The 24,674-nt window shown below is 46.7% G+C and overlaps 1 protein-coding gene across 1 annotated transcript in view; it reads right to left on the reverse strand.

Moving 5' to 3' along the window:
- Window positions 1-11,142: 11,142 nt before the first annotated feature.
- Window positions 11,143-24,674, reverse strand: part of LOC110537402 (protein sprouty homolog 3) — a 20,542-nt gene continuing 7,010 nt past the window's right edge. Inside the window, exon 2 of the mRNA XM_021623423.3 lies at window positions 11,143-15,923. Within this exon, the coding sequence (XP_021479098.2) occupies window positions 14,896-15,840 (945 nt within the window). The 5' untranslated portion in view covers window positions 15,841-15,923 and the 3' untranslated portion in view covers window positions 11,143-14,895. The remainder of the gene's footprint in view (window positions 15,924-24,674) is intronic.

Below are 24,674 nucleotides of genomic sequence, written 5' to 3' on the forward strand. Positions count from 1 at the left end.
CAGCGTGTATCCCGCTAGCTGAATATCCATGTCGTCATTCAGCCACGATTCCGTGAAGCATAGAATATTACAGTTTTTGATGTCCCGTTGGTAGGATATTTGTGATCTTACCTCGTCTAGTTTATTGTCCAATGATTGCACGTTGGCGAGTAATATTGACAGTAACGGCAGCTTTCCTAGTTGTCTTCTGCGGGTCCGGACGAGGCATCCAGCTCTTTGTCCTCTGCGTCGCTTCCTTTTGTGAATAATTGGGATGTCTGCCATGTGGGGTTTTTGGCGAATATCGTGTGAGTCCTGCTTGCTGCTGCTGTTGTTGTTGAAGAAATCTTTGTCTAATCCGAGGTGAGTGATCGCTGTCCTGATATCCAGAAGCTCTTTTCTTCCGTAAGATACGGTTGCAGAAACATTATGTACAAAATAATTTACAAATATTACGGGAAAAAAAAACACATAATAGCACAATTGTTTAGGAGACCGTAAAAGGGCGGCCATCTCCTCCAGCGCCATTTTCCCCTTGTGCAGAAAGTTAAGGACAAATACATACTGTAAAACATGGTGCAGCCAAGCGCCTGCACCATGAAAGGAAGGGAATGCAAATGTATTGTGTATGATTTTCAAGAGGCTTCAGTGTAAACAGGTGCAATGATACTCTCATCCCTGTGCTAGGTATGTGAACATCTTGTGCGATGTACCCAACCAGGTACAGCTACAGTGCCTTGCAAAAGTATTCATCCCCCTTGGCATTTTTCCTATTTTGTTGCATTACAACCTGTAATTTAAATTGATTTCATGTAATGGACAAACACAATATAATCCAAATTGGTGAAGTGAAATGAAAAAAGTACTTGTTTAAAAAAATTATTATAATAATTTAACGGAAAAGAGGTGTGTGCATATGTATTCACCCCTTTGCTATGAAGCTCCTAAATAAGATCTGGTGAAACCAATTACCTTCAGAAGTCACATAATTCGTTAAATAAAGTCTACCTGTGTGCAATCTCAGTGTCACATGATCTGTCACATGATCTCAGTATGTATATATATATATACCTGTTCTGAAAGGCCCCAGAGTCTGCAACACCACTAAGCAAGGGGCACAATCAAGCAAGCGGCACCATGAAGACCAAGGAGCTCTCCAAACAGGTCAGGGACAAAGTTGTGGAGAAGTACAGGTCAGAGTTGGGTTATAAAAAAATATCAGAAACTTTAAGAATACCACGGAGCACCATTAAATCCATTATTAAAAAATGGAAAGAATATGGAACCACAACAAACCTGCCAAGAGAGGGCCGCCCACCAAACCTCAAGGACCAGGCAAGGAGGGCATTAATCAGAGAGGCAACAAAGAGACCAAAGATACCCCGAAGGAGCTCCAAAGCTCCACGTGGTAGATGAGAGTATCTGTCCACAGGACCACTTTAAACCGTACACTCCACAGAGCTGGGCTTTATGGAAGAGTGGCCAGAAAAAAGCCATTGCATAAAGAAAAAAATAAGGAAACACGTTTGGAGTTCGCCAAAAGGCATGTGGGAGACTACCCAAACATATGGAAGAAGGTTATCTGGTCAGATGAGACTAAAATTGAGCTTTTTGGCCATCAAGGAAAACGCTATGTCTGGCGCAAACCCAACTCCTCTCATCACCCCGAGAACACCATCCCCACAGTGAAGCATGGTGGTGGCAGCATCATGCTGTGAGAATGTTTTTCATTGGCAGGGACTGGAAAACTGGTCAGAATTGAAGGAATGATAAATGGCGCTAAATACAGGAAAATCTTGAGGGGAACCTGTTTCAGTCTTCCAGAGATTTGAGACTGGGACGGAGGTTCACCTTCCAGCAGGACAATGACCCTAAGCATACTGCTAAAGCAACACTTGACTGGTTTAACGGGAAACATTTAAATGTCTTGGAATGGCCTAGTCAAAGCCCAGACCTCAATCCAATTGAGAATCTGCGGTATGACTTAAAGATAGCTGTACACCAGCGGAACCCATCCAACTTGAAGGAGCTGGAGCAGTTTTGTCTTGAAGATTGGACAACAAACCCAGTGTTTAGAGGTGCCAAGCTTTTGAGACATACCTCAAGAGATGTGCAGCTGTCATTTCTGCAAAAGGTGGCTCTACAAAGTACTGACTTTGGGGGGTTGAATAGCTATGCACGCTCGAGTTTTCTTATTTCTTGTTTGTTTCACAATAAAAATATTTTGCATCTTCAAAGTGGTAGGCATGTTGTGTACATCAAATGATACAAACCTCACAAAAATCTATTTTAATTCCAGGTTGTAAGGCAACAAAATAGGATAAATGCCAAGGTGGGTGAATACTTTCACAAGCCACTGTAGACGGTTTAAAGCAGCTTTGGTTCTATGTTCATAACTAAAACTGATAGCTATCTGCTTTGATGCGATGACAACCCACTGCAGAAAAATAACTGCTTGAATTAACATTGTTTCCATGTCATTTCAACCCAAAAAATCAACATGGAACATCAATGTGGGAAAGTAATTGGATTTGTAAAAAGTAATCAACGTAAGGGAATTTTGTCCTTTTTTCACCCAACTTTTAACCTAAATCCAATGACAACTATCTCTGACAGTCTTATGTCAGAATTAGACATTCAGGGCCTCCCGAGTGGTGCAGCGATCTAAGACACTACTGTGCATTGCAGTGCTAGAGGCATTACTATAGATCCGGGTTCATTCCCGGGCTGTACCACAACCGGGCCGTGTCCGGGAGTCCCATAAGACGGCACACAATTGGCCCAGCGTCGTCTGGGTTAGGGGAGGGTTTGGCCGGGGGGCTTTACTTGGCTCATTGTGCCCAGGCAACTCTTTGTGGTGGGCTGGGTGCCTGCAGGCTGACCCCGGTCGCCAGTTGAATGGTGTTTCCTCCAACACATTGGTGAGGCTGGCTTCCAGTTTAAGATTGCGGGTTTTAAGGATCGCGGTTAGGCGGGTCATGTTTCAGAGGATGCATAACTCCATCTTTGCCTCTCCTGAGCCCGTTGGGGATTTGCAGCGATGAGACAAGATCAAAAGGGAAATAAAAATGATTTAGACGTTCAACCATGTTTCTCAAACTTCAAATTTCGATCAGACTTAAAACACAAAAAACAAAAGGTCTATTACTGGTTCGAACTTGCAAACTTTTGTAATCAGAGGCAGATGCTTACCTTTGGAATCACAGACAGATGCTTACACCGATCCATAATACCCCCCAAAAAACAAAACCTACTTGAAGATAACAGCACTCATTGTTGCCCATTGTGGCCAGTTTCCACATCATCTCCTCACATCCTCAGACATGGATGAACGTCGAATACTGACTTGTATCACGGGTGACCTGGCTGTGTAAATCAGAACTAGAGGTTGAACTGACATCTGTGCACAGTGGGAATATGATCACCTGAAAATGAGCTAATTGCCAGGCTAGAGTAGATAGCTAAAGACATCCTCCGGAATGTAGATATAGAACAGCTAAGGTCATGAAGCAGAGCCAGAGTTCCTTCCTGCCTAGGTATTAAAGTGCATTGTTGCACCATATTTGCACCTTGAGTGGTTTTGCACGCCCATTACTGTTATTTGCCCTTATGATTCAGAGGCATATGAAAACACTGAAACTTCCTTTCTTGGGCAACGATGAACCAGCTAATTAATATTAGCCTACTACATCTAGATACATATTGAACTTCCGTCCTTTCAGGCCAAGTGCACAATGTAGGAATTTATGGTTGGATCAGAATCGTTGTTATAATCATTGGCGAGTAGCCTACGGAGTATTAAGTAAAACCACAAATCCAAATCCCTATTCCAACCCATGGCTAATTTAGGAAAGGAATAACTTTAGCTAGTTATCCACCGGAGGACAACACAAATAGATGCAACAATTCACGTTTTTTCAGACAAATACGTTTTTCTTTTGACATTGTTGGCGTGAAGGCAAATCCAAACTGGCTTCCCTTGATACTTTTTTGGGTGCGCCAGGACCATTCACAGCTCACTCAGTTTAGCTCGATGCTAATTGGCTATTCCTTAAAGAAAAGAATATCAAGGGACGCCAAATGCTTCACTTGCTATCGAATTCGAAGCGGCGGCAACAATGTCACACTCTTTTTGGCCAGACAGCATCAGATGGATGGAGCCAAATACAGGACCATTCTGGAACAAAACCTGATGGAGTCTGGAAAAGACCTGAGACTGGGACGGAGATTTGTCTTCCAACAAGACAATGATCCAAAACATAAAGCAAAATCTACAATGGAATGGTTCAAAAATAAACATATCCAGGTGTTAGAATGGCCAAGTCAAAGTCCAGACCTGAATCCAATCGAGAATCTGTGGAAAGAACTGAAAACTGCTGTTCACAAATGCTCTCCATCCAACCTCACTGAGCTCGAGCTGTTTTGCAAGGAGGAATGGGAAAAAATGTCAGTCTCTCGATGTGCAAAACTGATAGAGACATACCCCAAGCGACTTACAGCTGTAATCGCAGCAAAAGGTGGCGCTACAAAGTATTAACTTAAGGGGGCTGAATAATTTTGCACGCCCAATTTTTCAGTTTTTGATTTGTTAAAAAAGTTTGAAATATCCAATAAATGTCGTTCCACTTCATGATTGTGTCCCACTTGTTGTTGATTCTTCACAAAAAAATACAGTTTTATATCTTTATGTTTGAAGCCTGAAATGTGGCAAAAGGTCGCAAAGTTCAAGGGGGCCGAATACTTTCGCAAGGCACTGTACATTGGCTACACATGCCATGTTAAGACAGAGCGGCGCTGTTTCGCTCTGATGCTTTTCCGGTGAGATACATTCAGCCACTTGCGAATTGAAGGAAAATTATGAAACACAAAGAGACGAAAGATTATTGTTCACGTTTTTTACATTTTTCTTGGAAGCCTGGCTTCCCTTGGCATCCATGAATACACACCTCTGGACCTCTGAGATACCATTCCCATCATCTCCTCCTCCAGCTGTCTGCACTCATACACACACACGCTGCACATGCACACCCGAACGCTCGCTCGCTCGCTCCCTCGCTCGCACACACACACACACACACACACACACACACACACACACACACACACACACACACACACACACACACACACACACACACAGTCTCTTCTCTCTCTCTCTTCTCAGTTCTCTGCCACAAACACATTAACTTCTCTTCCGTTTCACAAATGCTATCATTTGGCATCCCAGTTAAAACAAATCTGTTTCTTTCCACACCTTTTCCCACTCTGCTCATCATTCCATCTCAATATGACTTTTCTGTTCCTACACAGCCTGTCTCCTCTGTTCCTTTCCATAAAATCAACTACCAAAGTTCTGAGAATTACCATAATTATTCATCCAAGTCATTATAATAATGATCGTTACACTGATTTTACACTGGAATCTCCTCGCTGCAATGATCTATTATGTTCTGTATGAGTTATTTATCTAAAAACATTCTCCCTGTGATTCTACACACACACACACACACACACACACACACACACACACACACACACACACACACACACACACACACACACACACACACACACACACACACACACACACACACACACACACACACACACACAGAGAGAGAGAGAGATGAGCATGTGAAAGGGAAGCTGAATCCTCTCCAGGGGTTGTGTCTCCTGATTACAGAAAGTACTGAATGAAATGAATAAGATAAACATCTGAGCTGCTGTAGAATATTTCCTGTGGATCTAATCACAGCACTGGCACAGAACAGAGGAGGGAGAGTTAGAGGGAGGGAGAACAGTTTAGAAAATCACCCATCTCTTCCACGCACACACAAGAGAGGGGGGAGGGATCCGCAGATGTGCAGCGACCTCTCTGCAGTTTAATCACCCCTCCCTTTCTCCCTCCTTTCTTCCCTCAATCACTCCCCCTCCCTCCCTGACACACATTCCACACACACTCCAACTGCCAGCCACAGCAGAGAAGTCTATTCCTCCCCCCAAACACACACACACACACAGAGAGAGAAGAGTCTGCAAAGCTTGTCCTGTCTGATTTCCATGATATCCAGGCTAATGGGGGTGCTGTGTTGAAGGGTCTGGTTAGCCACTATCACACTTAGAATACTGTCCAGTTATACAGTGCCTTGCGAAAGTATTCGGCCCCCTTGAACTTTGCGACCTTTTGCCACATTTCAGGCTTCAAACATAAAGATATAAAACTGTATTTTTTTGTGAAGAATCAACAACAAGTGGGACACAATCATGAAGTGGAACGACATTTATTGGATATTTCAAACTTTTTTAACAAATCAAAAACTGAAAAATTGGGCGTGCAAAATTATTCAGCCCCCTTAAGTTAATACTTTGTAGCGCCACCTTTTGCTGCGATTACAGCTGTAAGTCGCTTGGGGTATGTCTCTATCAGTTTTGCACATCGAGAGACTGACATTTTTTCCCATTCCTCCTTGCAAAACAGCTCGAGCTCAGTGAGGTTGGATGGAGAGCATTTGTGAACAGCAGTTTTCAGTTCTTTCCACAGATTCTCGATTGGATTCAGGTCTGGACTTTGACTTGGCCATTCTAACACCTGGATATGTTTATTTTTGAACCATTCCATTGTAGATTTTGCTTTATGTTTTGGATCATTGTCTTGTTGGAAGACAAATCTCCGTCCCAGTCTCAGGTCTTTTGCAGACTCCATCAGGTTTTCTTCCAGAATGGTCCTGTATTTGGCTCCATCCATCTTCCCATCAATTTTAACCATCTTCCCTGTCCCTGCTGAAGAAAAGCAGGCCCAAACCATGATGCTGCCACCACCATGTTTGACAGTGGGGATGGTGTGTTCAGGGTGATGAGCTGTGTTGCTTTTACGCCAAACATAACGTTTTGCATTGTTGTCAAAAAGTTCAATTTTGGTTTCATCTGACCAGAGCACCTTCTTCCACATGTTTGGTGTGTCTCCCAGGTGGCTTGTGGCAAACTTTAAACGACACTTTTTATGGATATCTTTAAGAAATGGCTTTGTTCTTGCCACTCTTCCATAAAGGCCAGATTTGTGCAATATACGACTGATTGTTGTCCAATGGACAGAGTCTCCCACCTCAGCTGTAGATCTCTGCAGTTCATCCAGAGTGATCATGGGCCTCTTGGCTGCATCTCTGATCAGTCTTCTCCTTGTATGAGCTGAAAGTTTAGAGGGACGGCCAGGTCTTGGTAGATTTGCAGTGGTCTGATACTCCTTCCATTTCAATATTATCGCTTGCACAGTGCTCCTTGGGATGTTTAAAGCTTGGGAAATATTTTTGTATCCAAATCCGGCTTTAAACTTCTTCACAACAGTATCTCGGACCTGCCTGGTGTGTTCCTTGTTCTTCATGATGCTCTCTGCGCTTTTAACGGACCTCTGAGACTATCACAGTGCAGGTGCATTTATACGGAGACTTGATTACACACAGGTGGATTGTATTTATCATCATTAGTCATTTAGGTCAACATTGGATCATTCAGAGATCCTCACTGAACTTCTGGAGAGAGTTTGCTGCACTGAAAGTAAAGGGGCTGAATAATTTTGCACGCCCAATTTTTCAGTTTTTGATTTGTAAAAAAAGTTTGAAATATCCAATAAATGTCGTTCCACTTCATTATTGTGTCCCACTTGTTGTTGATTCTTCACAAAAAAATACAGTTTTATATCTTTATGTTTGAAGCCTGAAATGTGGCAAAAGGTCGCAAAGTTCAAGGGGGCCGAATACTTTCGCAAGGCACTGTATATAAATCCATATGAATATTATCCAAATGCATCAGAATCTCTCATGGCTTCACGTTGAAAAATAATTAGTATCCAGTCATATTTTTTATTTTTTTATTTAAAAAAGTATTTTTCAGGCCAGTACATACTAGCAACATGCATAACCACCAAAACAGACAAATTCAGGGCAGCTAAGACAAGCCAAGCCAAGGACAAATCACCTTAAATCTGCAGTTTTATGTTGAGCCATAGCTGAATGGAACTCTTTACCAATCCACATTTCTCAGGCAAAAAAGTAAATCCACCTTCAAGAAAAAAATATGCGATAGACCATATGACTGGAAAGGAATAGAAAGCATCAACTGAATGTTAAATGTGTTTCCTGTCAGGTATTTTAATTGTCTGTGTTATCTACTTGTTGAATGTTTGTGAAGTCTTGATTTGTAGCTGTTTGTAATGTCTTGTTAATTGGTTTAGGACCCCAGAAAGATTAGCTAGCGTTACGGCATTAGCTAATGGGATCCTAATAACAATTACAAAAATTACACTGGGGCCCATCCTTTAGCCCATTCTTCAGCCCATCTTTCAGCCCCATTTCATTGCCTATTTGAGAAAATGATCCAGTGATTCTGGTGTCTGGATGACTCCCATGCCTGAAGCACTTCTCAGGGACACTGAGGGGAAGAAGGTCTGGCATGGCCATGAGAACAATCCTGATTGAAGATGTGAATGAGAAAGACATGGTTTCGTCGCTTGGCAGTAGTATTAGAGTGATTATTCCATTAAATTCAATTTCCTATACATTATTTGTACCCAGGGTGCAATTGAGCGGGTCTGAGAGTAAAAAATGCAGAAAACCAACAAGATACAACAATAATAGACTACTTTTACTCAATACATACTTTACAATAAGTGAATGGGCCTGAATGAACAGACCAATTAAAGGGATAGTACACCTTTTTTATTTTATTCTAAACAATATTGTATACATAAAGAAGTGCTGTCACAACCGATACAGATAGTGTGTATGTCCATCCTAGAAGCTCCATCCACATGCCAGGTTCAGGAGTGACAGACAGGGTTTCTCTCCAACACACACATAAGGCTGAGCTATGGTCAACTGCCTGCTCTCCTCTAATAACCTGTTAGATAGTTGCTAACTGCTAACTGCACGCACGCACACACACACACAAACACACTCACACACATACACTGGTTGAGTCTTCTAAGCAAACATAGGCAGTGAATGTTCTGTTTGGGCTCCAGAAATGCATTCTTTGTGTCTGACAGCTGTATGGAGATTTGACAGACAGGTGCTTTTGTTCCTCTGTGGCTTTGAGACTGACTCCCTGGGCATCCAGGACAGTGCCTGTATAGAAACAACAAGGGCCACATAGAAGATGCACAATGCAGCCGGGGTAGGGGGTCGGGCAGGGAGCAGAACGCCCCTGACCCCTAACGCCTACTCCTTTAACACAGCGGTCAAAGGTTAAGGATGGAAGTAGCATCACTCATGAGCTTGTCTCCTTACTGGCAGAGCAGAAGAGGAGAGGATGACAGATCACAGGGTAAGCTGGTCTGAGGTTGTAGGCTATAAGGTTGTGGAAGTACAGCCATAGGAGAGAATGAAGGATGTTATCAGATGAAGGTACATGTTTCATGACGCTGATCTTATATTTGAGAATTGTCTATTGTGTGCTTTGGTGTAATTGTGTGTGATATGCATGTTGGTTTCATGATATGCATGAGTGAGTGAGTGAGTGAGTGAGTGAGTGAGTGAGTGAGTGAGTGAGTGAGCGGCTCCAGGGAAAGGCAGGCAGGTGGGAGACACTAAGGTCTGCTTTAATGCATTTCTATTTGTCATGATGAGCAGAAAGGAAGTGTTTTTCTCAAGTGCATGCATACTAACACACACACACAAGTATTCACTCCTATAAGAAGCCATTAGTGTGAGCTGGCCTTGATGACTTATTTATGGGGCCAACAGAGTGACGTGAGGGAGTGAAGAACCACAGACAAAGACCTGCTCCCCTTGACCATACAGTTTGGTCCATACAGCACACACACAAACACGCACACACACACACACACACACACACACACACACACACACACACACACAAACACACACACACACACACACACACACACACACACACACACACACACACACACACACACACACACACACTCCTTTTCTGCATGGCAAATTGGTCGATTGAGGAAAGGCCTCAAGTATTTTGAACAGGATATGGATATGATTACTACTCTGTTCATCTACACATACCTACACGTATGCTAAGGTCACAAGACGCAGGCCTCCTAATTGTCCCCAGAATTTCTAAGCAAACAGCTGGAGGCAGGGCTTTCTCCTATAGAGCTCCATTTTTATGGAACAGTCTGCCTACCCATGTCAGAGACGCAAACTCGGTCTCAACCTTTAAGTCTCTACTGAAGACTCATCTCTTCAGTGGGTCATATGATTGAGTGTAGTCTGGCCCAGGAGTGGGAGGGTGAACGGAAAGGCTCTGGTCATCCTGTCTGGGTTGGCGCCCCCCACCCCCTTGGGTTGTGCCGTGGCGGAGGTCTTTGTGGGCTATACTCAGCCTTGTCTCAGGATGGTAAGTTGGTTGTTGAAGATATCCCTCTAGTGGTGTGGGGGCTGTGCTTTGGCAAAGTGGGTGGGGTTATATCCTTCCTGTTTGGCCCTGTCCGGGGGGGTCCTCGGATGGGGCCACAGTGTCTCCTGACCCCTCCTGTCTCAGCCTCCAGTATTTATGCTGCAGTAGTTTATGTGTCGGGGGGCTAGGGTCAGTTTGTTATATCTGGAGTACTTCTCCTGTCCTATTCGGTGTCCTGTGTGAATCTTAGTGTGCGTTCTCTAATTCTCTCCTTCTCTCTTTCTCTCTCTCGGAGGACCTGAGCCCTAGGACCATGCCCCAGGACTACCTGACATGATGACTCCTTGCTGTCCCCAGTCCACCTGGCCGTGCTGCTGCTCCAGTTTCAACTGTTCTGCCTTATTATTATTCGACCATGCTGGTCATTTATGAACATTTGAACATCTTGGCCATGTTCTGTTATAATCTCCACCCGGCACAGCCAGAAGAGGACTGGCCACCCCACATAGCCTGGTTCCTCTCTAGGTTTCTTCCTAGGTTTTGGCCTTTCTAGGGAGTTTTTCCTAGCCACCGTGCTTCTACACCTGCATTGCTTGCTGTTTGGGGTTTTAGGCTGGGTTTCTGTACAGCATTTTGAGATATCAGCTGATGTACGAAGGGCTATATAAATAAATTTGATTTGATTTGATCTACCCTGACAGTCTACAAGGGTTAACACAGTGTGAGCATCTAACACACACACACACGCACACACGCACACACACCAAAGAAGAGGCAGCGAAATGCAGGCCGTTTGGAAACACCTTTTATTGGTTATCTTTAGCCATGAGGGCTGCAGCCGCCACACCACTCCAAGAGAAACCAAACCAAAAAGCCAACAACAGTCATCATCATCCTCGCCACATCCACCGTTAAATAAATACTTCTCTCATCGCAACCGTTAAATAAATATCTGTGACGCATCTGTAATATCAGCAACGGAAAAGAAATATGTGTGAAATGTATATTTAATATATATATAATATATTCATTTTGATAAATTTCTATGTGTCCATATATTCTCCTTAAATTCTTTTACAACATACAAGATGCCAATTGTACCAAAGCAATATTTACTAATACGACATGGGGAAGTTTAGTGGTTAACCTGTAGCCTGCATACAGCACCCTGGAGGGTTAGTTGTTATTCTGTAGAAATGCATGTACTGTACAGTACAGTACCTACACACTGAGCCCTTCCACTCAACATCTGACCACCTGGGAGAGCTCTACACGGGCTGGACTGTGGAGGAGAGACCATTAACCTGGGCCTTGCACAGTGGCCGTGAAGTGTGTGCGTGAGTGTGTATTTGTGTGTGTCTGAATGTGTGCGTGTGAAATTAATCACAGAGGAGATAGTGAAGTGGAGGTACAAATAACAGGTTTGGCCGATGGTCAGTGAGCTTCTCCTCCACAGTGAAAAACCTCTAAAACGGTTAGAAGTATTGACCAAGTCTGTGACTCAAAGTAAATGTTCAATATAATAGAAAATAATAATAGAAACAGTGATCATAATAAAAGGGAACAAAACAAGGAATAAACATACACACATGTATAGGATAACAGTCAGTATGTACATACAAAAATATAGCAAAGCAAATTTAACAACTCGGATGAGTGTGTATGTGTGTAGGTGAATAAACGCACAGACACACATTACATACAGTAAAGCACACACACACACACACACACACACACACACACACACACACACACACACACACACACACACACACACACACACACACACACACACACACACACACACACACACACACACACACACACACACACACACACACACAGACATGCTTGACATGGCGTGTTACTTTTCAAATCCCGGTTTTGGATATCAGTGCATAAGACAACCAGACCTCCCAGACTCAGTCCCTCCCTATCCCTTTATCCCTCCATCCCTCTCCACCTGTTCTTCACCTCCCCATGTTGCTTTGTTATGACCTCACTCCCACAGGTTAACATCAGTCTTCCTAACCTCCAGCCCCCTGTCCCCAAACTCCTCTGTCCCTTCCTTTTCTCCTTCCTCCACTTCCACAGATCTCTCACACTCTCTCTTTTCCTCCGTTTCACCTTCCACACACCTCCCTCCACCCCTCCCTCTTTCCCCATTAGAAGCTAATTGCCTCCTGATCAACTCAGAGGAGGAGGACTGGAACCTGTTAGTTCATTAAGTGGGTGGGTATGTGACTAGGGGTCGGTGGGTGGGCCTGCCTGGGGTTTATCAAACTGGCCAGAGGAATCTGTCAAGAAGAGAAAAGCCCTGTCAAGGTATATAATGTCTGTTGTTGCAAAATGCCTCGTGTTGTGGACGAAGTGGTAAGGATGGAGGACGGATCTGTAAAGAAAGTGATATTTCTTATCTGGCTTCCTGTCATCACTCCTGTGAAGTCCCTCTGTATTTTGGACTGTGGAGAAGCTCTGTCTCTTTGGTCCCTCTGCACGGTGGACAGCAGCAGTCCAGATGGAGGGGGGAAATAGAGGAGGGGGGAGGAAAGAATGGCTCAGGGGAGGTTTGGGGAGGGTTACTGAGGGAGGCTGGGGGATGGGTAGACTAGAGGCAGCGGGTAAGGAGGGGTGAGGCGGGGGAGATGAAGGTGGTGAGGGGTCGGGGAAGGCTGGCGTCAGCCTGCCGTGGAGAAGAAACCTGACCAGACTCTGGGTCCTCTGAAGCAGCTGTGCTAAAAATAAAATAGGAGGCTTCTGCTGACAGCAAACAGGAAGGGGACATGTGCACCCACACACACACACACACACACACACACACACACACACACACATATATACTGTACATACACAGGCAAGACCACACACTAACATACACAGACCCACATACACACTTACACGTAAACATTAGTGTACATACCCAAACATGCGCGTGCATGCACACACACACGTATACACAGACACACATGCCTACACACACTACCTGGTCATAACAGAGCCCCCCCCCCACCCCCCCTGTTCATATGACAGACAGCTGGGGAACACTACAGACGATCCACCTCTATATCTCATAGTGCCTTCCATATCAAATGTGCTTAATCACTTTAGATTCACCTGGTGCATCATGGTCCGTTTTTGGTGTGTCAAACAGTAATACATTTTTCAATTTCAGAGTTTTGTTCCAACATTAGGAAAGGGTCTTTACATCAGCCTCACACAAAATGTCAGCCATGGCTGCTCAATGACACATCTTGTATGTCCATTCAGTTGGTCGGCTCCAGGATGCCTCTTCAGAGCGACAGGGAGGGAGGGAGGGGATGGAAGGAGGCACACCCTGTAGACTCCCTGTAGACCACCCAGTCTCTGTCTATCTCATGCCTGGAATATACATTTGCCAGAGACTCCTTTTATTAATGGCTGTGTTGGGATTTGTTCTAGTAGCTTACTCACTGTACTCAGAGTCACACATGGTCCGCTCTCTCTGTCTCTCTCTCTACCTCACTGAGGAGGAAGTCCAATAAATAATAAATAGGTCAAGTCTAACAGAGCAAACGCCAGTCCATCACATAGCACAGTGAGGATCCCCAGTCCATCACACATCACAGTGAGGAAACCCAGTCCATCACACAGCACACTGAGGAACCCCAGTCCATCACATAGCACAGTGAGGATCCCCAGTCCATCACACATCACAGTGAGGAAACCCAGTCCATCACACAGCACACTGAGGAACCCCAGTCCATCACACAGCACAGTGAGGAACCCCAGTCCATCACACAGCACAGTGAGGAACACCAGTCCATCACACAGCACAGTGAGGAACACCAGTCCATCACATAGCACAGTGAGGAACACCAGTCCATCACATAGCACAGTGAGGAACACCAGTCCATCACACAGCACAGTGAGGAACACCAGTCCATCACACAGCACAGTGAGGAACCCCAGTCCATCACACAGCACAGTGAGGAACCCCAGTCCATCACACAGCACAGTGAGGAACCCCAGTCCATCACATAGCACAGTGCGGAACCCCAGTCCATCACATAGCACAGTGAGGAACCCCAGTCCATCACATAGCACAGTGAGGAACCCCAGTCCATCACACAGCACAGTGAGGAACCCCAGTCCATCACACAGCACAGTGAGGAACCCCAGTCCATCCCACCGAGCAGAGCCACAGTATGTACGCTATGCTGGCCCACAAAGTAAGAGGAAGGTAGAGGCAGTATGCCCACACAGTAACACAGTAAGGTTAAGATTGGCAGTCAGTTCAGCAAAAAGCACCAGGCGGTTTTCAGGTTTCGGCTCAAGTCTCCACATGTACAGTACAGTACAGTTACAGTGAAGTACAGTAAAGCTTTTGGTAATTTCTCCTCAGGCAGGAGGAGAAGTATGGAAGGTACGTAAGGTGAAAGGTCACGGTAGGTAGGTCACGGATGAAGGGGGTGATGGCGTTGTCATGGAAACAGTGTTTGTTGCCATGGTAATGTTGTCACTGAGACTGCGTTGTCTAGGCGATGGCTGACTCCCGCTGCAGCCCTGTCATACAGGCTTTTCCAGGGACTTGCTGCAGAAGGGGGTGTGCTCAGGGTTGGGGTTGGAGGTGGAGATCTTACGGCACACGGTGTTGGTGTTGCTGCAGCGGCAGCCGGGGCGGGTGGCTCGGTCGTGGGCCCGCTGGCACAGGGCGAGGCACAGCCTGGCAGGTGGGTAGCAGCAGAGACAGGGCAGGCACAGCGCCAGAAGGCCCATGGTGCCCCAGCGGGTGCAGGCGTGGGCGGATGTGCAGGCGCAGGGCCGGTCAGCACAGTTGTCCTCATCATCCTGAGTGGAGCAGTGGTAGAACAGGCCCTTAACGCAGCACAGACAGGTGCTGTACTCCACAGCACTCTCAGCAGAGCAAAGGCAGCGCTGCCCACAGGCCCAGCAGGACGGCAGGCTTCGCGGAGCGCAGCACTCCTGACACTTACACCTCCCACAGAGCTCACAGATAAACAGGTGCAAGCCCAGGTCCTCTCCCTCCACCAGGCCTTTACCCAGAGAAGCCTCAGGCTTGAGTTCTCCTTTAGGCTGGGAGCGCACCACCGAGGCCAGGCCAGAGTGGGAGGGCGTCAGGCCCACCAGGAGTCTCTGGTCGGAGGCAGCGCTGATCCGGGACATGGCTGAACTGGTAGTACTGGAGCGACTTAGATGGGCAAGGTGGGTGTGTTGCTGCTGGCTCTGGCTCCGGGGGAGAGGGTACCCCTGAGAGTAACCATGAGAGTAACCTTGAGGAGGGTATCCGTGGGTGATGGGGTAGCGGTCATCATGGGCGTAGAAGAAGCCGGACTGGGAGGCATGGTCCAGGGTCACGGGGCGCTCCACGTAGTTGTTGTTGGCGCGGATGGAGCGGATCTGGTCCAAGGAGAGGACAGGCACCTGCTGGAGGTCCAGCCCATCAACGTCCATCCTGACTGGTGGAGGGCCATGACCCGGGAGAGGGTCCATCCTGGTCCTGGGAGAAGGAGCACCAGGGAGGGGGTCGGGACTGGGGCGGGGGGCTCGCACCTCTCACGGCACATCAGAAAGACCTGGAATAGAAGAAGAGGGGCATTTTAGAACATTGTTATATTTTATCTCACAACAAATGAAAAAAACATAGACTTCTTTACCCCTTGAAGACAACACATGAACCAGCTCATTACTCTTTATAACATTCTCTTCACCACCCAAAGCACATGAACCAGCTCATTACTCTTTATAAACTTCTCTTTACCACCCACAACCCATGAACCAGCTCATTACTCTTTATAACCTTCTCTTTACCACCCACAACACATGAACCAGCTCATTACTCTTTATAACCTTCTCTTTACCACCCACAACACATGAACCAGCTCATTACTCTTTATAACCTTCTCTTTACCACCCACAACACATGAACCAGCTCATTACTCTTTATTACCTTCTCTTTACCACCCACAATACATGAACCAGCTAATTACTCTTTATTACCTTCTCTCTACCACCCACAACACATGAACCAGCTCATTACTCTTTATAACCTTCTCTTTACCACCCACAACACATGAACCAGCTCATTACTCTTTATAACCTTCTCTTTACCACACACAACACATGAACCAGCTCATTACTCTTTATAACCTTCTCCTTACCACCCACAACACATGAACCAGCTCATTACTCTTTATAACCTTCTCTTTACCACCCACAATACATGAACCAGCTCATTACTCTTTATAACCTTCTCTTTACCACCCACAACACATGAACCAGCTCATTACTCTTTATAACCTTCTCTTTACCACCCACAATACATGAACCAGCTCATTACTCTTTATAACCTTCTCTTTACCACCCACAACACATGAACCAGCTCATTACTCTTTATAACCTTCTCTTTACCACCCACAATACATGAACCAGCTCATTATTACCCTTTATAACCTTCTCTTTACCACCCACAACACATGAACCAGCTCATTACTCTTTATTACCTTCTCTTTACCACCCACAACACATGAACCAGCTCATTACTCTTTATAACCTTCTCTTTACCACCCACAACACATGAACCAGCTCATTACTCTTTATTACCTTCTCTCTATCACCCACAACACATGAACCAGCTCATTACTCTTTATAACCTTCTCTTTACCACCCACAACTCATGAACCAGCTCATTACTCTTTATAACCTTCTCTTTACCACCCACAACACATGAACCAGCTCATTACTCTTTATTACCTTCTCTCTATCACCCACAACACATGAACCAGCTCATTACTCTTTATAACATTCTCTTTACCACCCACAACACATGAACCAGCTCATTACTCTTTATAACCTTCTCTTTACCACCCACAATACATGAACCAGCTCATTATTACCCTTTATAACCTTCTCTTTACCACCCACAACACATGAACCAGCTCATTACTCTTTATTACCTTCTCTTTACCACCCACAACTCATGAACCAGCTCATTACTCTTTATAACCTTCTCTTTACCACCCACAACACATGAACCAGCTCATTACTCTTTATTACCTTCTCTCTATCACCCACAACACATGAACCAGCTCATTACTCTTTATAACCTTCTCTTTACCACACACAACACATGAACCAGCTCATTACTCTTTATAACCTTCTCCTTACCACCCACAACACATGAACCAGCTCATTACTCTTTATAACCTTCTCTTTACCACCCACAATACATGAACCAGCTCATTACTCTTTATTACGTTCTCTTTACCACCCACAACACATGAACCAGCTCATTACTCTTTATAACCTTCTCTTTACCACCCACAATACATGAACCAGCTCATTACTCTTTATTACCTCCTCTTTACCACCCACAACACATGAACCAGCTCATTACTCTTTATTACCTTCTCTTTACCACCCACAACACATCTGGGAAGCTGGAGATCAACATAAGCTACTTTCTAACAGCCAGCCTCAATATTTCTCCTCCCTTGTTTGGTGGTGGACATACAATACAATGTACCTATACTGCAGTCAGGTAAACCTGCCCTGAGCACTGTGAAGGAGTTATATAAACTGGACATAAATAGTCCCAGTATCCACATCCAAATGATTATCCACACCATCATGACCACTGAGATTCTACAGTGCTGAGCGTATGACTATTATTAGCCAGCCAGGACCAAATGGACAAAGCCATTAGCCTGGCCTGTAATTTAGCATCTGTTCACTTACACAGCTCTCTGGCGCGTACGCACACGCACACACACACACACATACACACATACACACATACACACACACAGCTGCTGGCTGCTGGAGAAGATTGGCATCAGATTCGCCCGTCTGCCCGGCCGAAGAGGTTGACACACAGACAAACAGCAATGGATTGTGGGAAAACATTGCAGTGTGCTAGTTGCTAGGGGTGTCGATGAGGTCCTAGGTTGTCATGGTCCTTTTGTTTTGTTTCAGCCTTATCCTCCACAAACAGGAACAACGTGGATGTTGGAATGTAGATGGAAAACATTAGTATCCTGGAACTGACACACAAACATGTCCGCTTGTTTCATTACAGTGACATACTGTAGTAGGGAACATTGCTGCGTTGATAAAGTTTTTCCCTATTCAATTCTAATATTACAGTATGTAAGTTTTAATGAAGATGTTGCACCTTCAAAAATAACCCCTGAAATATCTGTTATAACTACTACATCTAAGGACAACAGATTCAGCAGGATCTTCTGGTATGTGTTCAACAGGCTATTATTATATGTGGAATTCAATACCCTAATATGCTGTATCTGGCCTTGGTTTTTAGGGCCTTTTTCTCCTCTCCTCCTCTCGCCGCACACTTGCCAAATGGCCTAAGGGGATAGTTCCCTTCCTTTCTCTGTGAGAGGCCATCCAGACCTTGTAGATAGAGAGAGAGAGAGAGAGAGACAGCGAGAGACAGAGAGAGAGAGAGAGAGAATGAGTGGGTGAGGGAGAGAGAGAGAGAGAGAGAGAGAGAGAGAGTTAGGGGTAGGGAGATAGAGAGGGAGATAGAGAGTTAGGGGGAGGGAGATAGAGAGGGGGGGTAATCAGGCCAAATGGAGAAGCATTTTAAACAGACAGCCAAATGAGAAGATTAGATGGAGGAGAAAGATTGGAGCATCAGGCAGACGAATGGAGGGACGGATGGAGGGATGGACAGAGGGACAGCAGACGTAGCCAGGAACGGAAATCCATAGTCAGGAACAGCAATTAGAGCTTGCAGAGTGTCTTCCCCCGGCCGGCAGCCTTCCGGGGAGCTGCCGGCAGAATTCCTGGCAGCGAGCAGGCAGGCGGATGCTCTCGCAAAAGGTATGATACCATCCAACCTCACGCAGACACACTATAAAAACACACAGATTGCACATACACACACGTTTTGACACACTGAGAAAGACACACATTTACAGAGACTGAGACAGATGCACACAAAAGTGCAGAGCTACACACACGCACGCATACATCTACACACTCCCACAAACACACACACATTACCGCCCCAATCTGCAGTCATAAAGTGAAGATAAGGCATCCCAGGTCAGAAATATATTTTTTTAATTAGACAGAGAAGGAAAGAGAGTTCCTGGAGAGTAATCACATAAAATAGAGTGGCACCCATCCACTACACAGATATCAGACCATCCACAACACAGATATCAGACCATCCACTACACACCCATCAGACCATCCACTACACACCCATCACACCATCCACTACACACCCATCAGACCATCCACTACACACCCATCAGACCATCCACTACACAGATATCAGACCATCCACTACACACCCATCAGACCATCCACTACACAGATATCAGACCATCCACAACACAGATATGAGACCATCCACTACACACCCATCAGACCATCCACTACACACCCATCACACCATCCACTACACACCCATCAGACCATCCACTACACAGCTATCAGACCATCCACTACACACCCATCAGACCATCCACTACACACCCATCAGACCATCCACTACACACCCATCAGACCATCCACTACACACCCATCAGACCATCCACTACACAGCTATCAGACCATCTAATTGTTAAGAAAAGCCTGCTGCTCGGCTTTTTCCATGAGCTCATCCTGTAGAGTTGGCCAGGGCAGGGCTTAGGGTATAAATGTGTGGCCAAGCCCTTCACCACTGAGCCAGAGATGGACTCTCGTCCATCTCTGCAAAACCATGTAAACTGTTCTTGGTCTCATCACAAATCCCGTACACCAGGTCAGAGGATAGAGTGCAGGCTTTTGCTCCAACCCTGTTCTAGTTCACCTGACTTTAGGGCTATTTAGGGTCCTGAGGAGCTAACGGGCTACATTCAGATGTATTATAGTAGGGCTGGAACCAAACCCTGCAGATGGGTAGCCCCGGAGGAGGGTGGGCATCCCTGTTGTAACTCTAGACTGACGAGCCCTGATGAACTAACAGATAATCTGCTTTATTTCCTCTTGGATACATAACTTCATCTGCTCTGATTTCTCTGTCTGTTGATTTCTGTGGTGTACTGTATGAATAAACATACATTGATTTCTTCATTGCACAATAATCAACATTAATCAACAAAATAACTTCTCTAGATCTAGAAAGCAAATAGTCCTCAGATATACTTTCTAAGAATGACAGCTGTGCAGAGTGGATACTGTTGACTCATTCATACTTAGTCAACGTTTACATGTTGCATTTACAGCAGCTTTAGAATTACTGGTTGTTCTTTCCCCCACTCAAGGGGTCGGAAGCCCTGTCTGTCCTTGAGGGAGCTGTTGCCTTGGTAACCATGTTTGGGAAGTCAACTCCCACTACCCAGAATCCTCCCCTCTCCCCCTCCACCTACCCACAGGTTTCCACCCCACCCTACACCTAGCCACCAGCTGCTCCTGCCCCACTCCTATCCCCCATTCATATCTCCAGGTACAGTGCTGGGGCAGGGTTGGGGTACAAGACTGGGGGTACAGGGCTGAGGTACAAGACTGGGGGTACAGGGCTGAGGTACAAGACTGTGGGTACAGGGCTGAGGTACAAGACTGGAAGTACAGGGCTGAGGTACAAGACTGGAAGTACAAGGCTGGGCTGGGGTACAAGACTGGGGGTACAGGGCTGAGGTACAAGACTGGGGGTACAGGGCTGAGGTACAAGACTGGGGGTACAGGGCTGAGGTACAAGACTGGGGGTACAGGGCTGAGGTACAATACTGGAAGTACAGGGCTGAGGTACAAGCCTGGGGGTACAGGACTGGGCTGAGGTACAAGACTGGGGATACAGGACTGGGCTGAGGTACAAGACTGGGGGTACAGGACTGGGCTGAGGTACAAGACTGGGGGTACAGGGCTGAGGTACAAGACTGGGGGTACAGGGCTGAGGTACAAGACTGGGGGTACAGGGCTGGGGCTGGGGTAAAAGACTGGGGGTACAGGGCTGAGGTACAAGACTGGGGGTACAGGGCTGGGGCTGGGGTAAAAGACTGGGGGTACAGGGCTGGGGTACAAGACTGGGGGTACAGGGCTGAGGTACAAGACTGGGGGTACAGGGCTGAGGTACAAGACTGGGGGTACAGGGCTGGGGTAAAAGACTGGGGGTACAGGGCTGGGGTACAAGACTGGGGGTACAGGGCTGAGGTACAAGACTGGGGGTACAGGGCTGAGGTACAAGACTGGGGGTACAGGGCTGAGGTACAAGACTGGGGGTACAGGGCTGGGGTACAAGACTGGAAGTACAGGGCTGAGGTACAAGACTGGGGGTACAGGGCTGGGGCTGGGGTAAAAGACTGGGGGTACAGGGCTGGGGTACAAGACTGGGGGTACAGGGCTGGGGTACAAGACTGGGGGTACAGGGCTGGGGTACAAGACTGGGGGTACAGGGCTGGGGGATACGGCACATGTTGTCAGCACATGGTGAGAAAGCATAGATACAGTAGCATGAGGAAAGATACATGTTTGCTGGTCCTTCAGGTAGACCAGATCTGTTTCTTCAATACAATGTCCAGCCAAGACATGTCTCCTCTCCTCTCCTCGGCTGTTCTGAGTTATTCCTCCCTGCTGTATCAGCCTGGCTCTGGGAAGTCTGTTTTATGTGTCTGCTTCTGCTTTTATCCTCTGCGTTTGATGCAAACCCACAGGGACCCATTGCTCACTCCAGCATCATTCCCTCATATCAACAGCTTTTCCACTCATCTGTTCATCCCTTCACCTCCTCCTCACTCTGTCATTCACACACCTTTTAGGGCCTCAGATAAAGAAAAAATAGGAGAAGGAAATCAAGACCTGAGCGCTTTTCAGCTCTGGGAAGGAGGCACATTGATACATGGCCTTTGAATACACCGATAGAGAGAGAGGGAAGAGAGAATGAGAGAATGAGAGAGAGAAAGAGAGAGAGAGCCAAAGGACAGTAAAAAAGACAAGGGGATTGAAAGAGTTGAGAGGAGAAGATTAGAGAGAGGATAGAGTGAAGGAGAGAGCAAGGCAACAGAGTGAGGGAGAAAGAGGATGAAGGTAAGAGAGGGGGAGAGGACAAATGGAAGAGAGAAATAGTGAGAAAGAAAGCAAGTGAGAAAGAGAGAAGTGGAGAGAGGGGAGGAGATAGAGGGGAAGCGAGAGAGCTCAGGGCTGGTGTTTACTGGGCTAGCCTGCCGTCAGAGGTAACTTGAAGACAGGGCAGTGCGCTGGGGGGGTATCAGCGGTGAGTGAGCCCTGCAGCTCTGGCCTGGGTCTCTCTCTCCTGCTCCCCTGCACGCTGCCCTCTCTGGCACAGTAATCCCATCTGCAGCAGGAGAGAGCTACACAGTGAATATTATTCATAACAATCACTACCTAGGACCCTGCTCATCTTAGTTAGAGAGGGAGGGGGATGAAATCCAAGCCCACAACTGGAGTGCAAAACAGAAAGAAAGGGTGATGGGGAGGGGGGAGGGGGGAGTTGAAATACAAATGAAAAGGAAGCAGGAGACAGATGTGTTGGAAAATTAGGACAGTCATGGCCTAATGTTAATTTACTGTATATCAAATACTGTATATAAACCCCCCACACAGACACACACAAACATTGGAGAACCCTTTTTGGTTCCAGGTAAAACTTTTTTGGGTTCCATGTAGAACCTTTTCTACAGAGTGAGTTCTACCTGGAACCAAAAGGGTTCTATCTGAGAAGGAAGGAAAGGAAATGAAGGGAAAGTATAGTCAGTTGCAGAACTGAATGCATTCAATTGAAAAGTTTAATCCGCATTTAACCCAACCCCTCTGAATCAGAGAGGTGGGGGGGGGGGGGCTGCTTTACTGGACATCCTTCCACATTTAACCCAACCCCTCTGAATCAGAGAGGTGGGGGGGGGGGGGGCTGCTTTACTGGACATCCTTCCACATTTAACCCAACCCCTCTGAATCAGAGAGGTGGGGGGGGGGGGCTGCTTTACTGGACATCCTTCCACATTTAACCCAACCCCTCTGAATCAGAGAGGTGTGGGGGGGGGGGGGGGGCTGCTTTACTGGACATCCTTCCACATTTAACCCAACCCCTCTGAATCAGAGAGGTGGGGGGGGGGGGGGGGCTGCTTTACTGGACATCCTTCCACATTTAACCCAACCCCTCTGAATCAGAGAGGTGGGGGGGGGGGGGGGGGGGGGCTGCTTTACTGGACATCCTTCCACATTTAACCCAACCCCTCTGAATCAAAGAGGTGGGGTGGAGGGCTGCTTTACTCGACATCCTTCCACATTTAACACAACCCCTCTGAATCAAAGAGGTGGGGGGGGGGGGGCTGCTTTACTCGACATCCTTCCACATTTAACCCAACCCCTCTGAATCAGAGAGGTGGGGGGGGGGGGGGGGGGCTGCTTTACTCGACATCCTTCCACATTTAACCCAACCCCTCTGAATCAGAGAGGTGGGGGGGGGGGGCTGCTTTACTGGACATCCTTCCACATTTAACCCAACCCCTCTGAATCAAAGAGGTGGGGTGGAGGGCTGCTTTACTCGACATCCTTCCACATTTAACACAACCCCTCTGAATCAAAGAGGTGGGGGGGGGGGGGCTGCTTTACTCGACATCCTTCCACATTTAACCCAACCCCTCTGAATCAGAGAGGTGGGGGGGGGGGGGGGGGGGGGGGGCTGCTTTACTGGACATCCTTCCACATTTAACCCAACCCCTCTGAATCAGAGAGGTGGGGGGGGGGGGCTGCTTTACTGGACATCCTTCCACATTTAACCCAACCCCTCTGAATCAGAGAGGTGGGGGGGGGGGGCTGCTTTCCTCGACATCCTTCCACATTTAACCCAACCCCTCTGAATCAGAGAGGTGGGGGGGGGGGCTGCTTTACTCGACATCCTTCCACATTTAACCCAACCCCTCTGAATCAGAGAGGTGTGGGGGGGGGGGGGGGGGCTGCTTTACTCGACATCCTTCCACATTTAACCCAACCCCTCTGAATCAGAGAGGTGGGGGGGGGGGGGCTGCTTTACTGGACATCCTTCCACATTTAACCCAACCCCTCTGAATCAGTGAGGTGGGGGGGGGGGGCTGCTTTCCTCGACATCCTTCCACATTTAACCCAACCCCTCTGAATCAGAGAGGTGGGGGGGGGGGCTGCTTTACTCGACATCCTTCCACATTTAACCCAACCCCTCTGAATCAGAGAGGTGTGGGGGGGGGGGGGCTGCTTTACTCGACATCCTTCCACATTTAACCCAACCCCTCTGAACGAGGGATTCAAACCAGCGACCTTTCCATGACTGGCCCAACACTCTTAACTGTTAGGCTACCTGCAGCCAAAAAGTGTTCCTCAAA

The sequence above is a fragment of the Oncorhynchus mykiss genome, chromosome 12 (genome assembly GCF_057628025.1).
Source record: "Oncorhynchus mykiss isolate SJ-2025 chromosome 12, ASM5762802v1, whole genome shotgun sequence".
NCBI classification, from domain to species: domain Eukaryota; kingdom Metazoa; phylum Chordata; class Actinopteri; order Salmoniformes; family Salmonidae; genus Oncorhynchus; species Oncorhynchus mykiss.